This window comes from Salminus brasiliensis, chromosome 11, assembly GCF_030463535.1.
Source record: "Salminus brasiliensis chromosome 11, fSalBra1.hap2, whole genome shotgun sequence".
NCBI lineage: Eukaryota > Metazoa > Chordata > Actinopteri > Characiformes > Bryconidae > Salminus > Salminus brasiliensis.
The window spans coordinates 36,044,657-36,058,611 of NC_132888.1; the positions used below are offsets into that span (position 1 = coordinate 36,044,657).

The following is a 13,955-nucleotide window of genomic DNA, read 5'->3' on the forward strand; positions in this document are numbered from 1 at the left end:
TAAGCTTTCTAATTACGCTGCTGTTGTGTAGGCCGTAACCACACCCCCTTCCCCTTCACAGACTGCTGTTGGATTCTCTGGCCTGGCAAATGTACCATGATATGCCAGTAAGTTCTGGGTGGGTAAGACTCCTAATTCTATGTTCTCTTACCTGTGTAACATGATGCATATGGAAAGCGCTCTGGATAAGAGCGTCAGATCAACGCTGTAAATGTTTAAAAAAAAGGGTTGCACAGAAATCTTATCAACATCGGCATCCCACAGGTTCCCAGATAGTTTTCTTTGGTTTGGTCCATTTAATTTTGTTCCTTTTCTATTTTTTACTTTTTTAAGTTTTCAAGTTTTTTTTCACAAGACTCTTATTTTATCAATTTATTTAAATTTTAAAAACTTTTATTTTATTTTAATTTATTTTATAGACCCACCAGTAAACCTTGATGTGTCTTCTGACTTGTATGTTGACATTTTGGATTTTTATTTTGTTTTATTTTTATTTATTTTTGTTTTTTTAGGGGGTGGGAGGACTACTTTTTGAACCTTACAACACCCAGTATGTATCCCTCCACCTTATTATTGATAGGATATTGTTTTCAAACATGTTTTAGGCCCAAAATCTAATCAGTGTCTCAAGCATCAGATGGTTCATTAGGTAATAACTTTCTTAGCGGAACCTCTTTAGAAGACCGCCGTGAACAATTCCAATTCCTACCACTCTGAATGACGCTTTAACCCGTTTATTAAAGTGAGTGTGGATCATTACAGACGGTCAGTCAGTGCAGGGTTTTTGGGGGGGTTGGTGGCAGCAGCAGTTGTGTTCTTGCTGACCATCTCCTCTTGTTTCTTCATCTCGTCGTGGATCCACTGCAGGAAGTTGCTGAGTCGCGTGTAAACGCCGTATTTGCCTTCGGCAGCACACTTCTCCCCCCAGCTGACGATCCCCGTTAGAAACCATGTGCCCCTGTAGTTGACCATGAACGGCCCCCCGCTGTCCCCGGTGCAGGCGTCCATCTCGGCCTGCAGGTACCCGGCACAGAACATGTTGTCTGTGATTACCTGTTCGGTGGAGTCCATGCACTCCTGCTGACCGACCACCGGCAAGACCACCTTCCTCAGGAAGCGCGAGGAACGGCCCAGGAAGCTTGTGGCTCCCCATCCGGATACCAGGCCACGCTGACCGTTTAGCATCAGCACCTGGGCCAGGTGGGCATTGGGTAGGCAGGCGGGCGAGACCACGGCACTGAACTCCACAGGGTGCGACAGGTACAGCAGTGCCACATCGCTGTCGAATGTGTACTCGTGGTAATGAGGGTGGATCAGGACCTTGTCCACACCAATCTTCTGCTCTCCTTCATCCGGACGCAGCTTATCATAATCACCTGCACCAACACAAACACATATAAGCTACCTACACACGAGATATGGTCAGTGAATCAGTGCTTATGATGACCATGTACGTGATTTTAACGAATTCGAATAATTCGGAAGGATTTGGACTCCATCAGGGGTTTGCAGATTCGATCCCCGATGATGCCATAGCCATACGTCAGTGTCCGTAAGTCTTAGGGAGCATAACTGTGTGGGTGATGCTAGCTAGCGCAGGTGTTGCTGACAAAAGAATTAGCAGTTAGTCGTCTTCTCCTACTTCTCAACTACATTGAGCTCCAGTGGTGGTGTGGTGGTGGCAGATTAAGAAGATGTGGTGGAGCTTCATGTGTTTCGGAAGAAGACTGTGCTAGCCTTCATCCTTCCTGCATTTGGGTGGGAACTGGAAATGACTACACTTCCATACAGTTGTTCTTGAAGCCTTTAAGAGAAATTATTGACCTACCGATGGTCACGTGGTCGGGCTTCTCCTCCAGGCAGTGAGCGGCTGTGATGACCCAGCGTTGGCTGATCAGCGTCCCTCCACAGAAGCCGTGTTCATCCTTCCTGCGCAGCAGAACCTACCGAACACACGCACTGACACATGGAGTGTTACTGCAGGCAGGAAGCGGCGATCGCAGGTTTCCTTCGTATCATTGGTATCCCTAGTGTTTTACCACAGGACTTGGACTCCGCCCACCTGCTATGGACTATTATACCTACTGTTTTATTATACGCCTGAGACTCCACCCACGATGTTAGTTGACTGAATCTCCACCCTCATACAATGAAATGGATTTAGATGGTCCAAGCTGGTTTTTGATGCTCAAGGTAGTTAGCAAGCTAGTCATCCCCGCAAAAACCATACCCAGTGCTGGTAACCCAGCTCTTGACCAGCCTAGTGTATGTGATGCCGGTCATGCTGCTGGTCAGGTTGATCATGCCTTTAGACCAGCTAAACCATCAACCACCCACACGACATACCCTATGCTGGTCAAGAGCCAAGTTGGTCAACCAGCTTAACCATCTGTTGTTTTTTTTTGTTGTTTTTTTCTTCAACAGGATACCTATTGTTTTATTAGATGTTTAAGACTCCGCCCACCTGCCATGGACTCCCGCCCTGTCGCTGTAGCTGACCTCCAACAATCCGCTTCCCAGAGTCATCATCCGAACTGTCATTTCCATGGTAAGAGGCATTCTCTAGTTGGGTGTGGTTTGAGATGAGGTGGGTGTGGTTTGAGATGAGGTGGGTGTGGTTTGAGAGGAGGAGGGTGTCATCATCATCATCATCCAGTAAGGAGCGGCGTAGAGAGCCTTGAGTCCACTGTTTTCCGCAGGGAAACTGGGCTAAGATGATTAAAGACAAACACAAAGGTTTGCTTGTGTCCTGGTTTTCAGTAGATGTTTATTTGTGTGTGATAAACACCTGTCTGTCTGCAGCTCTTTCCATCGGGCTCCAGCTCATATCCCTCAGCACAGCTGCAGGTCACGCTTGTGCGACTGGGGTCGGAGTTACTGCAGTAGTGTAAACACCCTCCATTCTTGTATTCGCACTCGAATACCTCTGTAGGACACACACACACACACACACAATATATATATATATATATATATATATATATATATATATATATATATATATATATATATATATATACACACATCGTTCAGAGTGGATTTGGTGTGAAACGCTCTATTCTAGAGAAGCCTACCCAATCAGAACTGATCACAGTGGTAGTGGTAGGGACCTAGACGTCTGACATCTCTCTAAAAGCTCCATCACAGAAGGTTGTTACACCAAATTGTAATAACTACACTGCCTGAAGCCTAAGCCACTCTTGTTCCAGAGTTCTGAGAAGATTCTGGGTCTAAAAATTGTTTTAAAAATCGCATATCATTAAACTTGTGGAGGGATACATGCAGGGTGTTGTGCGGCAAAAAATAGTCCTCCAATAAAAGGCCTATGTACTGCTTTGCCACTATTTTACCATCATCAGCATTCCATATAAAACATAAAATACATGTGTAGGTATGCTGGTGGGTTTGGATAGTAAATAAAAATGCTCATATTTGTGTTGCAGTCATGGCAACCGATGCGTTTGCCCTCCACTGTAAGGAAATCCAAGTCCCGGGCACATGTGGTGGTTAGTTAGTACCTGTTTCACAGTGTGGTCCGGAGTAACGTGGTGGGCAAACACACACATAACCCTGTTGATCAGCACTGCAGATCCCACCGTTCACACACGGGTTATCTTTGCACCTCTGAGAACCTGCTGTGGACATTTGAAAGATTTTAAAGTCATAGTCTGCTGTGTTTGCTACATTCCTACACCATGATGTGGTGGACATTATGGTGCTTGGGCCCCTTTTATTGCTCTATGATAAAAGCCACTGTGCTGTTATACTGTGCTTAAAAATGAATAAATTCCCATCACAATAATATTTAGATGATTATGCTATCAGAGAAAAAACATGTATCTTCATTTATCTTAATTTATTTCATTATTTCATAATTTTGTTTATATCATTTAAATGTAGTAGTTGTTTTACTTTGGAATATATTTAATTATTAAATTGATATATTATGGATATATTTAAAATATACATTTCTTTCGAGCAGCAAAACATTAGCAGGAATTATATGCAATAGAATACTCACTTCGATATATATACCAGAACTCCATCTGTTAGAAAAATAACACAGTAAGAAAATGCTGAAGATGACAGAAATCCAAACCAGGTTAAAACTGTTGAAATTAAGTTAAATAAATGTTTGAATCGTATAGACCTCCTAAGTTGGGCATCATACTGTAGTCTGTACCCGTTTAGAATCTCGCCCTGTGGTAAATACACATCTTTTAAACCCTATAACATTAGGTCTGTGTACATTGTCTTCTAAATGTCTCTGGATGCTCTAAATTATAAGCTGAAATATGAACAATGCTACATGCTAAGCTAACTCTGCTGCACCCTGAACTCCTAAATTCTCCTAAAAACTCCTGATTTCCTAAAACTGACCTTCACCAAAGCACTGCAAACAGACCCGTGAGCTCTGTCCTCAATGAAATTCAATGAATGAAAAAATGCCCTATGCTGGTCAACAGCTAAGTTGGTCAACATGCTTGATCAGTTTTAGCTGGCCAGGCTGTTATATTTGTTTTATTTCTGACTTATTCAGACATGTTAGCTTGTTAGCAAACTGCTCAACTGGCCAGTTGAGTCTAGTAAGGTCTAGTAAGGTCTAGTCTAGTAAGTAACTGTGTATGGCCTACAGCCAGTGGTGACCGTGACAAGGAAAAACTCCCTTAAAGCTGGAGAAAGAAATCTTGGGAGGAACCAAGCCTTACAAGGATGGTCCCATCATCCTCTGGTCAAGCCTGTTAACGCTCATGTTTTCCATTAAAAAGGAAAATATGCCAAAAGGCGAGACTAGCTAATCTGGTGGACTAGCCTGACTAACCAGCTGGGGCCATCTGTGGCCTAAACTGATCACCAGGCATCGCAGCTAGGGCCCCTCCAGAGACATGTGCTCACTGTTCCCTAGATGGGCATGCTCATTAGTGTGTGTATATGTGTGTTCACTGCACAGGTGGGTTAAATGCAGAGGGCAAATTCCTATGAGTGCACTACAATGGCAATTGAGTGGCTCCCTCTAACTTGACCAATATATGGTGTGTTTGACCAAACTGATCTCCCAGCTTAAGCAGCTGAAATAGTTGACTAGCATTGGGTATGCTTCCGCCTTTACCATCTTAAACCAGTAAAGCCCAGGAAGGATCGAACAAATGACCATCAAAGTCCAGCTCAGACTATCAGAATACAGCTGCCAACAAAAGCTGGTCTTAATTTTTCAGCTGAGTGTGTGTACCGTTTTCTCTTTGCTCTGAAAGATCTCTGCAGCCTCCTCCTGGGAGCACAGCTCTTCGTAGCATTCCCGCTCTAGATTCCCAGGCTTCATCTCCTCCAGAAAGTAATTTGCCCTGCGATTCCGCACATTCCCCAGTATCTGCACCGCTTCATTCCGTTCTACAAACACTGTCAGTCACACCACACACACACAACGATTATCTGAGAAGAAAACACAAACCTACCAACATACCAACCAAAACATACTTAACCTCTTCAGAACATGACCATAATCATATCCAGAAACTATTTGGAACCAGTCAGTCGTTGCCTAGAAGGTGTAGATATTTTTGGACCTTTAGGTATTTTTGGTTCTCCTGAAGTTGCATTCGATTGGCTGAGTTGAGTCCCTGAAGTGCAAGTCTAAGAGAAATCTCGAATCTCCAAGGCTAAGTCCAGTCTGGAGTCTCTATGGGGCAAGCATCAGTCAGCTCCTAAGCCTAACAAGTCCTTGAGAGTATGTCTGAAGTTCCAATGTTTAATTGGTTGAATGGAGTGTGTTCAATTTGGGTTTGACTTGAAACCAGCGAGATAGTAGCTCTCCAAGGAATGTGTCCAGTGACCTGACACTGACATGGGCCTGGTCCCTGGACTCATGCCATGTCCATTCCAGTGGTTTCCTGCTCCAACATACTGCCTTCAGCTTAGCTTGTAAATGATCTAGCTGGATCAGTTGTGTTAGAAACAGGGGCAGCACTAAAATGTGCAAGGCAGGAAGTTCTCCTGGACCTTTGTTGGGAACCACAGCCTTAGATGGACCTAGCACTGGCCCAGCAATTGTACATACTGTGAATACGTCACTTAGTTCCAATCTACCAAAAAGCAGAACGACCCAGAAGGAGACTGCAATGAGACTGACCTGGTGATTGCAGACTTAGGGTAAGTGCCCCAAGGAATACAATCACAAACCAACCAGTCGATTCAGACATCAGGACTCAGCTGCTCTGTAAGAAAGAGATATTTTTACTGGACTGCTTTTACTAAAACAATTGTATTCTAAGCTCCCCTTTTTGTCTCCTTGCATGTTTGGTGGTAGTAACTTCAGGCCCCTGCAGATGACATTGCAAAAGGATGATGGAGCTATAAATACGGAGCTAAAAATAATATGGGGCGTGTGATTCGGCTCAGACATTGAGAAGAGTACAGAACAGTGTCAGTGTCTCGTTGGATCTGGGGAAAATGGGTCACAAAGCAAATGTTAACGATTGGGAAAAAGGAGTGGTTGCGATTGGGCGTGCCAAGGGCCATAGTATGAAGGAAGTAGCTGAATCTGCAGGTGTGTCAAAGTGTACCCATCCCACAAAAACTAGTTGAAAAGATCCTGAAGAGATCCGATTGGCTGAATTTAGTCCCTGAAGTGCGAGTCTAAGAGAAATCTCGAATCTCCAAGGCTAAGTCCAGTCTGGAGTCTCTATGGGGCGAGCATCAGTCAGCTCCTAAGCCTAACAAGTCCTTGAGAGTATGTCTGAAGTTCCAACCCTGCTGCTGGAGAGCTACCTTCCCACAGTTTTTGGATCTACATTTAATACATCCCACCATATCTAAATACTTTTTTTCACAACAGCAATTACATTTAGCAATACTACTTTGGGTTTTGTACACCTTTTATGGCTATAATGGGGCTATATATGGTGCTATATATTCTGGGTGGGTGCGGACTTACAGGGTCTGCCAGCAGTGACAAAAACCCAGTTTACGGGAAATCCTTGTTAGAATTGTGGCCGACAGACAAAACTGACAGTGATTCATGGCTTGTAAGTGATAATTCCTCACTTCCAGGCAAGAATTGCTTCTAGACATCAGCACTGGTCCTTCACCACCAATTTCTGAAAGAACACTTTGCAGGAAGCTGCATACCATCAATATATGGAATGGCATGCAAGAGAATGATGAGAATTTCCAGTAGACTGGGATTTCTGCCACTGCTGGTAGACCTGTATGACCGTATGCTTCCATAAACCTGCATATTTAGCTACTTCCTTCACACTATGGTCTTTAACACGCCCAAATGCAATCGCTCCCTTTAACCAATCATTAACATCTGCTTTGCGACCCTTAAATCCTGTCGCACATCGAGCAAGGTATTTATAGCCCCATAATCATTATGCAGCACCATTTTCAGGAGCCTAAAATTCTAAAAAAAAATACAAAATTATTGTTTGTCTAGGGGGGCTTATTATGCTACTAAATGGCTGGGGTAAAAGATGGTTAGGTACAGAAACAGCAGTGATAAACTTTGTAACGACTAATCCAAAAGCCTAAAACATAGCAGTAATGGACATCACTGTTGGCAACTGTTGAGTAAAGCATGTGATACTCCAGTAATTAGTTTACCCTGGGAGCCAGATAGAGTCATGACATTAGTAATGTTTAAAACATTTTAACTCTTACAACCTTAGAAACTTGCATATGGGCCCATACCTGCTGAATAATTTATAGTGGATAAAGAATAATTCATAGAAAATAATGAGTAATTAATCATAGATATTGAATAGTAATAGTGAATACTGAATGATTCATAGTGTATATTGAATCATTTATAGTGGATACTGAATAATTATAGTGGACACAAAATAATTTCTATACAGAATAATTAATAAAAGGTAAAAAAAAAAATTTATAGTTGATACTGAATACTTTATAGTGGAAATTGAATAATTCTTAGAAGATAATAAGTAATTCATTAGATAATAGGTAGTAGATAACAAATACATCATAGTAGATAGTGAACAATTCATAGTGGATACTGAGTAATTCGTAATATATCCTAAATAATTCATAGTGGATACTGGATAATTCATAGAGGATACTGAGTAATTCATAATAGATACTATAATTCATAGTGGATACTGGATAATTCATAGATGATACTGAGTAATTCATAATAGATACTATAATTCATAGTGGATACAAGATAATTTTTAGAAGATAATAAATAATTCCTAGTGCGTACAGAATAGGTTATCATAGATACTGAATAATTCATAGTGGATAAAGAATCATTCTTAGAAGATGATGAGTAATCCCTAATAGAAACTGAATAATTCATAGTGGACACAGTAATTACCAAACTACCTAGTAGATACCAAACAATTCCTTGAAGATACTGGATAATTCATTGTGGATACTAAATACTTCATACTGAACACAGAATAATTCCTAATTGATACAGAATAATAATAAATAATAAATACATCATAAATAAATCATAACCAAAAAAGAATAATGGTTCTTAAACTAAATCTAAAACTAATTTAATTGTTAATATAAAACTACATTTCTGTGTAACTTTGTTTATAATAAATTTGTATTTACTCACTTTCTCTGCTCACGTCCCCCGGATTGTATAAGTGCTCACAGGTCAAAGGTAATATAAAAATTATATAAAAGTTTATAAAGAGGAAAATCTGAAGCCTCTTCTCCCTAAAACAGAAGCTGAGTGACTCCTAGAACTGAGAGTTTGTCCTGTGCTCCCCTGACCTGTAAACAAACAGGCCGAATATTTACTTTTATACTCAATCTGTAAAACTTTAACAGAGCGGCGTGACGGGGGTGTTTTTACAGTTTAAATCTAAATGTCTGGGACTGAGAGGAATTGGACTGAAACACAACTTTAGGATTTGGTTAGGATTTAGAAAAGGATTACATTAGAATTAGACTGATTTTGATTTTTGAATTGGCTTGGACTGAATTGTAGTGGCACTGGATTAGATTAGGATCAGATCGCATTGGGAAGGGATTAGATTTGTACTGGGATGAATTACGATTAGACTGCATTGGGATTGGACTGGATAATAACAATACTGTGTTTCATTTTGACTGGGTTAGTTTATCAATTTAAAAAAGAAAAATTAATGACTAAATTATATATATATATATAAATTATATATATATATGAATTATATATATATATATAATTTTATATAGATATGAGTAATTCATAGTAGATAACAAATACATCATAGTAGATAGTGAACAATTCATAGTGGATACTGAGTAATTCGTAATATATCCTAAATAATTCATAGTGGATACTGGATGAATTACGATTAGACTGCATTGGGATTGGACTGGATAATAACAATACTGTGTTTCATTTTGACTGGGTTAGTTTATCAATTTAAAAAAGAAAAATTAATGACTAAATTATATATATATATATATATATATATATATATATATATATATATATATATATAATTATAAATTTTATATATATATATAATTTTATATAGATAGTGGATACTGGATGAATTACGATTAGACTGCATTGGGATTGGACTGGATAATAACAATATATATATATATAGGATTGTTGCTTTCCCATCTCCACTGTTTTTCCTTTATTTTCAGTGTAGGGTCGTATTACGGTATTTACGGTGAAATGGATGCGTAGGCAAAAATAACGTCCCAGAGCAGAGAGTGGAGCTTTCGGTTTCACTGCAGGAGGAGGGGCTTTCTAACAGGACAAATTCTGGACGAGTCTCGGAAAGGTAGCAGTGCTCTCAGTTTGTCTTAGAAGTGGCTGTAGTATTGTGTTAATCTCTGTTAGTGATTCTGACCGTCAATATCAAACAGATTTACACACTTAAAGAGGACTGAATCTTCAGGCAGGGACTGAAGCAACATGGCGGTAGAGAGTCGCGGTAGAGGAGGGCGCAGTTACACTGGCTGCAAGATGGCGGTTGTTTTTGACTCCGCAGGGCAACTTTGGAACCATTGCTCTGAACTTCAGTTTGGCCACTGAACTTCTGAGAATATTGATTGTTTTTTATTATTATTAATTTTCATTCGGTGTATTAAAGTGTTTTATTTTGGACTTTGCACTAAAACGTAACTTTTAATTCGCCATAAAACTAAAACAACTTTAAATTCGCCATAAAAAACCTAAACGAACCTTCATTACACTTCATTAAGGAAATATTAATGAGGTGCTAATTAATTCCGTAGTAAAATAAGAGAATTTGTTTATAAATACATTATAGTGTCGAGAGTGAACATATGACGTAGCTAGTTCTTTTTTGTGGAGCCGAGCAGAATGATTCACTTGAGTCGACACATGATTCAAACGGCGGTGATTCATGAGCTGCGCACAGCCTGAACTCAGCGGGTTTTGTGTTACACGGGTACTAATATTAAATGCTTACGTGCCAAACTGACACTTTAACAACAACACTTCTACAAAAGCTCAAGTTAAACACATGAACTTTATTCTTATATAATTAGACTAACGTTAGCATGTAGCTAACAACACTGACAAGAGAACTAGCTCATGCTAACCCCACAGCAGCACCGTATCACTCCGCCTAGCGCCGTTGCTATACATCACTAATAAACCAAGAAATAGCGTAAATTATCAAAGGAAAACAAAAATACACAATAAAAGCAAGAGAAAACCAATTGGGAAACGGAGTTTTATTAGTTGTTCGGCGTAAGGAGCTGCAGGCTGGTGCTTGCAGAAAGTGCTTGCAAGCTGCTTGTTAAGGGACTATAATTTGGCGGAAGGAGATGCTGACATCAAAACATTAAAAACCGTCGCGCTTACGACTCAAGTTATTAATTTTATACTTTTATTTATACTCCAAGTGTTGTATAAAAGCAGTGATGAAACGATGGTTGTGCCCCAGCCAGTACTTTTAAGAGAGAGTTGGGGATGAGGTGGTGATAGTCCAACGTCCTCATTAACGTTCTTGTCGCTGAATGCAATCAAATTCTCACGGCAGTGCTCCAGAATTCAGTAGAAAGCCTTCACTAGACAGTAGAGATAGCTAGTTACTCCAACACAGTCATATAGTGCTAATAAACAATAAATGAGCATGTGTCCCTAGCTATATTTTTGGCCGTGTATATCTATATACGCTACACACACGTGCCAATATCTTGCTTATTAAGCTTCGTCAGCTGATCATTAATCTTGTTAGGCCTGGATGGGAAGGTTTTAGCACTGGATCAAGGTTGTTGTAGTGGATTATTTAAGAACTGGATTGTATTAAATCTGAACTGGACTCGGTTTGGACTGGACTGCAGTAGAACTGGGGCTCTGTCGTCTTGTAAACACGCCACCGTCTCCTTGTTTACCTCTCTGCTCTTCGTAGTGCGCGTGTATTGCGGTTTTTACGGTATTTGACCCTTTTGGGTGGTTTCGTTTCCACAGACGGCGGGTAAAGACGGGCTCTGTCGATGAAGAACTTCAGCACGATCATCAGAAAAGGTAGGTAGCAGTGCTCTCAGATCGTCTCAGATCTGACTGTACTGTTAGTGATTCTGACCTCCTTCAAACTAAAGTATGTGATCGTATCCGGTCAAGATGGGCGTCGATGTTTATTTTCTGAACAGAAAGTGTGTGTGTTTCAGTGTAAAGGTGGATCAGTGACATATGAAGGGTAAAGCATGTTTCTAATGTGTTATGGTTCAGAGTTTAAGTCTAAATCTTCAGACAGGAGCTGAAACAGCACGTCGGTGGAACAGCAGCGGAAGGTGCAGTAACGCTGTTTGACCAGTAGATGGTGTAGTTTGGACTCCTGGGTTCCAGGCCATAATACCCAAAAACACATGATCACTCCTCATCATCTGACTCAGTCACTCAGTCAGTGTGTATTGATTATTGTTTGGAAGTATTTAATACTTTTTTAACCATGTAATAAACTAATTAATAAAATAATTAATACTGTTTAACCAAATAATAAACAATCAAGTATCAATATCATAGTACCTTACAATATTATTACTCCCCATTACACTAAACCTACTGTGCTGATTAAAATGTACTGCTGTATTAATCAGTGCTGAACCACTGTGGTAATTACATGTTTAAAGTAGTGCTGGGCAATATGACCATATTTTATTGATAAATATTGTTGTTGTGAAACACAATCAGGGAAATTGGTGGTGCTTGATAAACACTGATCAACTGCACATTTCATTACAGACAGCGTAATTAGACTGGTTTAATTAGAGGAAGTTCAGCTGGTTCAGATGGTGAATAAAAATCACTGTTTTCAGTAGGGGAGAGTATCTGAACAGTAGTTTTTTAAGAATTTGCGATATAGTGGTTTTTACCATATCGCCTAGCCCTTGTTTAAGGTCTAAATGAATCTGTCAGTTCTCAATAAACAATCAGTGAGGTTGAACTCATTGAATATTAACTACTAAATGTGGAACAACTGATTTCCAATTTATTAACAGTAAAGACAGTAAAGCTAGCTCTCTAATTCAGCTACATGTACTGGTGATTACCGCTCCAGTATCTATGACAGGCAGCATTTTCTGGTCGTTTCAAAGTACACTGTGAGATTCTGGTGAGTATTATGAACTCAAATTGTCTTCAAATTATTTTAAGTTTAATGAATCAGATCGTTTAGACATGAATAACAATTTAATTTAGTAAATTAAATGAATTCTACTAACATTACTCAAATGCACTATTCAAGAGTAGTTGAGTTTAATGATCTAAAATGACCTGAAACAGTATTTACTGATGAGTAATTACTAAATGAATACACTTCAGTTCATATTGCAGTTCATTCAAGTGAGGAGCAACAAATAGAGAACTAAAATGGGAACTGAACTGATGAGAAACTGATATCACTAAGTTATGAAATGCGTATTCATTTGTGAAAGAGCCATCCCAAGCACAGTATTTCAACACTGGTGACTGTATTAAAGAAAAGTGTTAGCAGTGAAGTGTCTCCTGAGGCTCAAATCACACCCGTTCAGAGGATAAAACCTCGCATCTGAGAGCCCAGAGTCGAGGGAACAGTAAACCACCACATAAATACTGTCTGATTTAGGCCAGTTTAATGCAAATAGCTGCTCATAGCTACAGTTTAACAGTGCAGTTTATTCTTAATCTGGATGAAGCTGCTTTTGCGTTTCCTCTAATTGCTTATTTTTACGCAGAACTCAGTGTATGATTGTATGAGTGGATAAAGTGCCATTATTATTCCAGACATGGAAGTCCAGTCAGTGGCCATTCTGTGATCCAGTGTCTGCTTCACTCTATCCTCTTCTTATAAGGGCAGTGTGTGGTCATAGAGGCCAAGGGGGTGTGCTAGGGTACAACCACAAGGAGTCTCAGATTCTGATATTTTCACAAGTGTTCTTTTATTTTTCATAGATTAATCAGTAAATAAATAGATACATATGCCCTGACTGCTAGTATAGACTAAACTGAAGACTGTAATGAAATAAACAAATCAATCCCGTATTACTGAAGCCTGCAGTGGTTCCATCAGCATATACTCTTCTCTCACAGTCAGCGTCTCTATAACGAATCACATTAGACAATACTCTGTTCATTTGAACCTCATGTTTTCTTTCCTCTTCTATTTTTACAGGGATCCAAAAGCAGTGGAAGAGCGATGTTTTCATCACAGAGTGATTTTGTACTCTCCCTTCTCCTCATAGTCTGGAGTTTTGTGCTTTCTCTAGGTTGGATAATCTCCCGAAGACATAGAAAGGTAAGTGCACATTAGTTTGGTTATGGAGTAAAAAAATCATTTAACCCATGTTGGGAGTTTTATCACAGGTTTAATGTGTATGGATAAACTTTTCACAGGGACTCAACCCTGTGTGTGTGGAGAGCGAATACTCTACAAAGGAGTGTTATCACTCCAGCAGTGGAGAAAGATACTCTGAACCAAGGTAAGTGAGTTTCCATCAGCACTTAGAAGAGTAAATGCTGTCTC

At 39.8% G+C, this 13,955-nt stretch overlaps 1 protein-coding gene across 1 annotated transcript in view; it reads left to right on the plus strand.

The window, feature by feature from the left end:
• Positions 1 to 43: 43 nt before the first annotated feature.
• LOC140565124 (uncharacterized) overlaps positions 44 to 13,955 on the plus strand; it is a 49,624-nt gene continuing 35,712 nt past the window's right edge. Inside the window, exons 1-4 of the mRNA XM_072690932.1 lie at positions 44 to 107; positions 2,425 to 2,548; positions 13,605 to 13,727; positions 13,826 to 13,911. Of these exons, the coding sequence (XP_072547033.1) occupies positions 2,546 to 2,548; positions 13,605 to 13,727; positions 13,826 to 13,911 (212 nt within the window). The 5' untranslated portion in view covers positions 44 to 107; positions 2,425 to 2,545. The remainder of the gene's footprint in view (positions 108 to 2,424; positions 2,549 to 13,604; positions 13,728 to 13,825; positions 13,912 to 13,955) is intronic.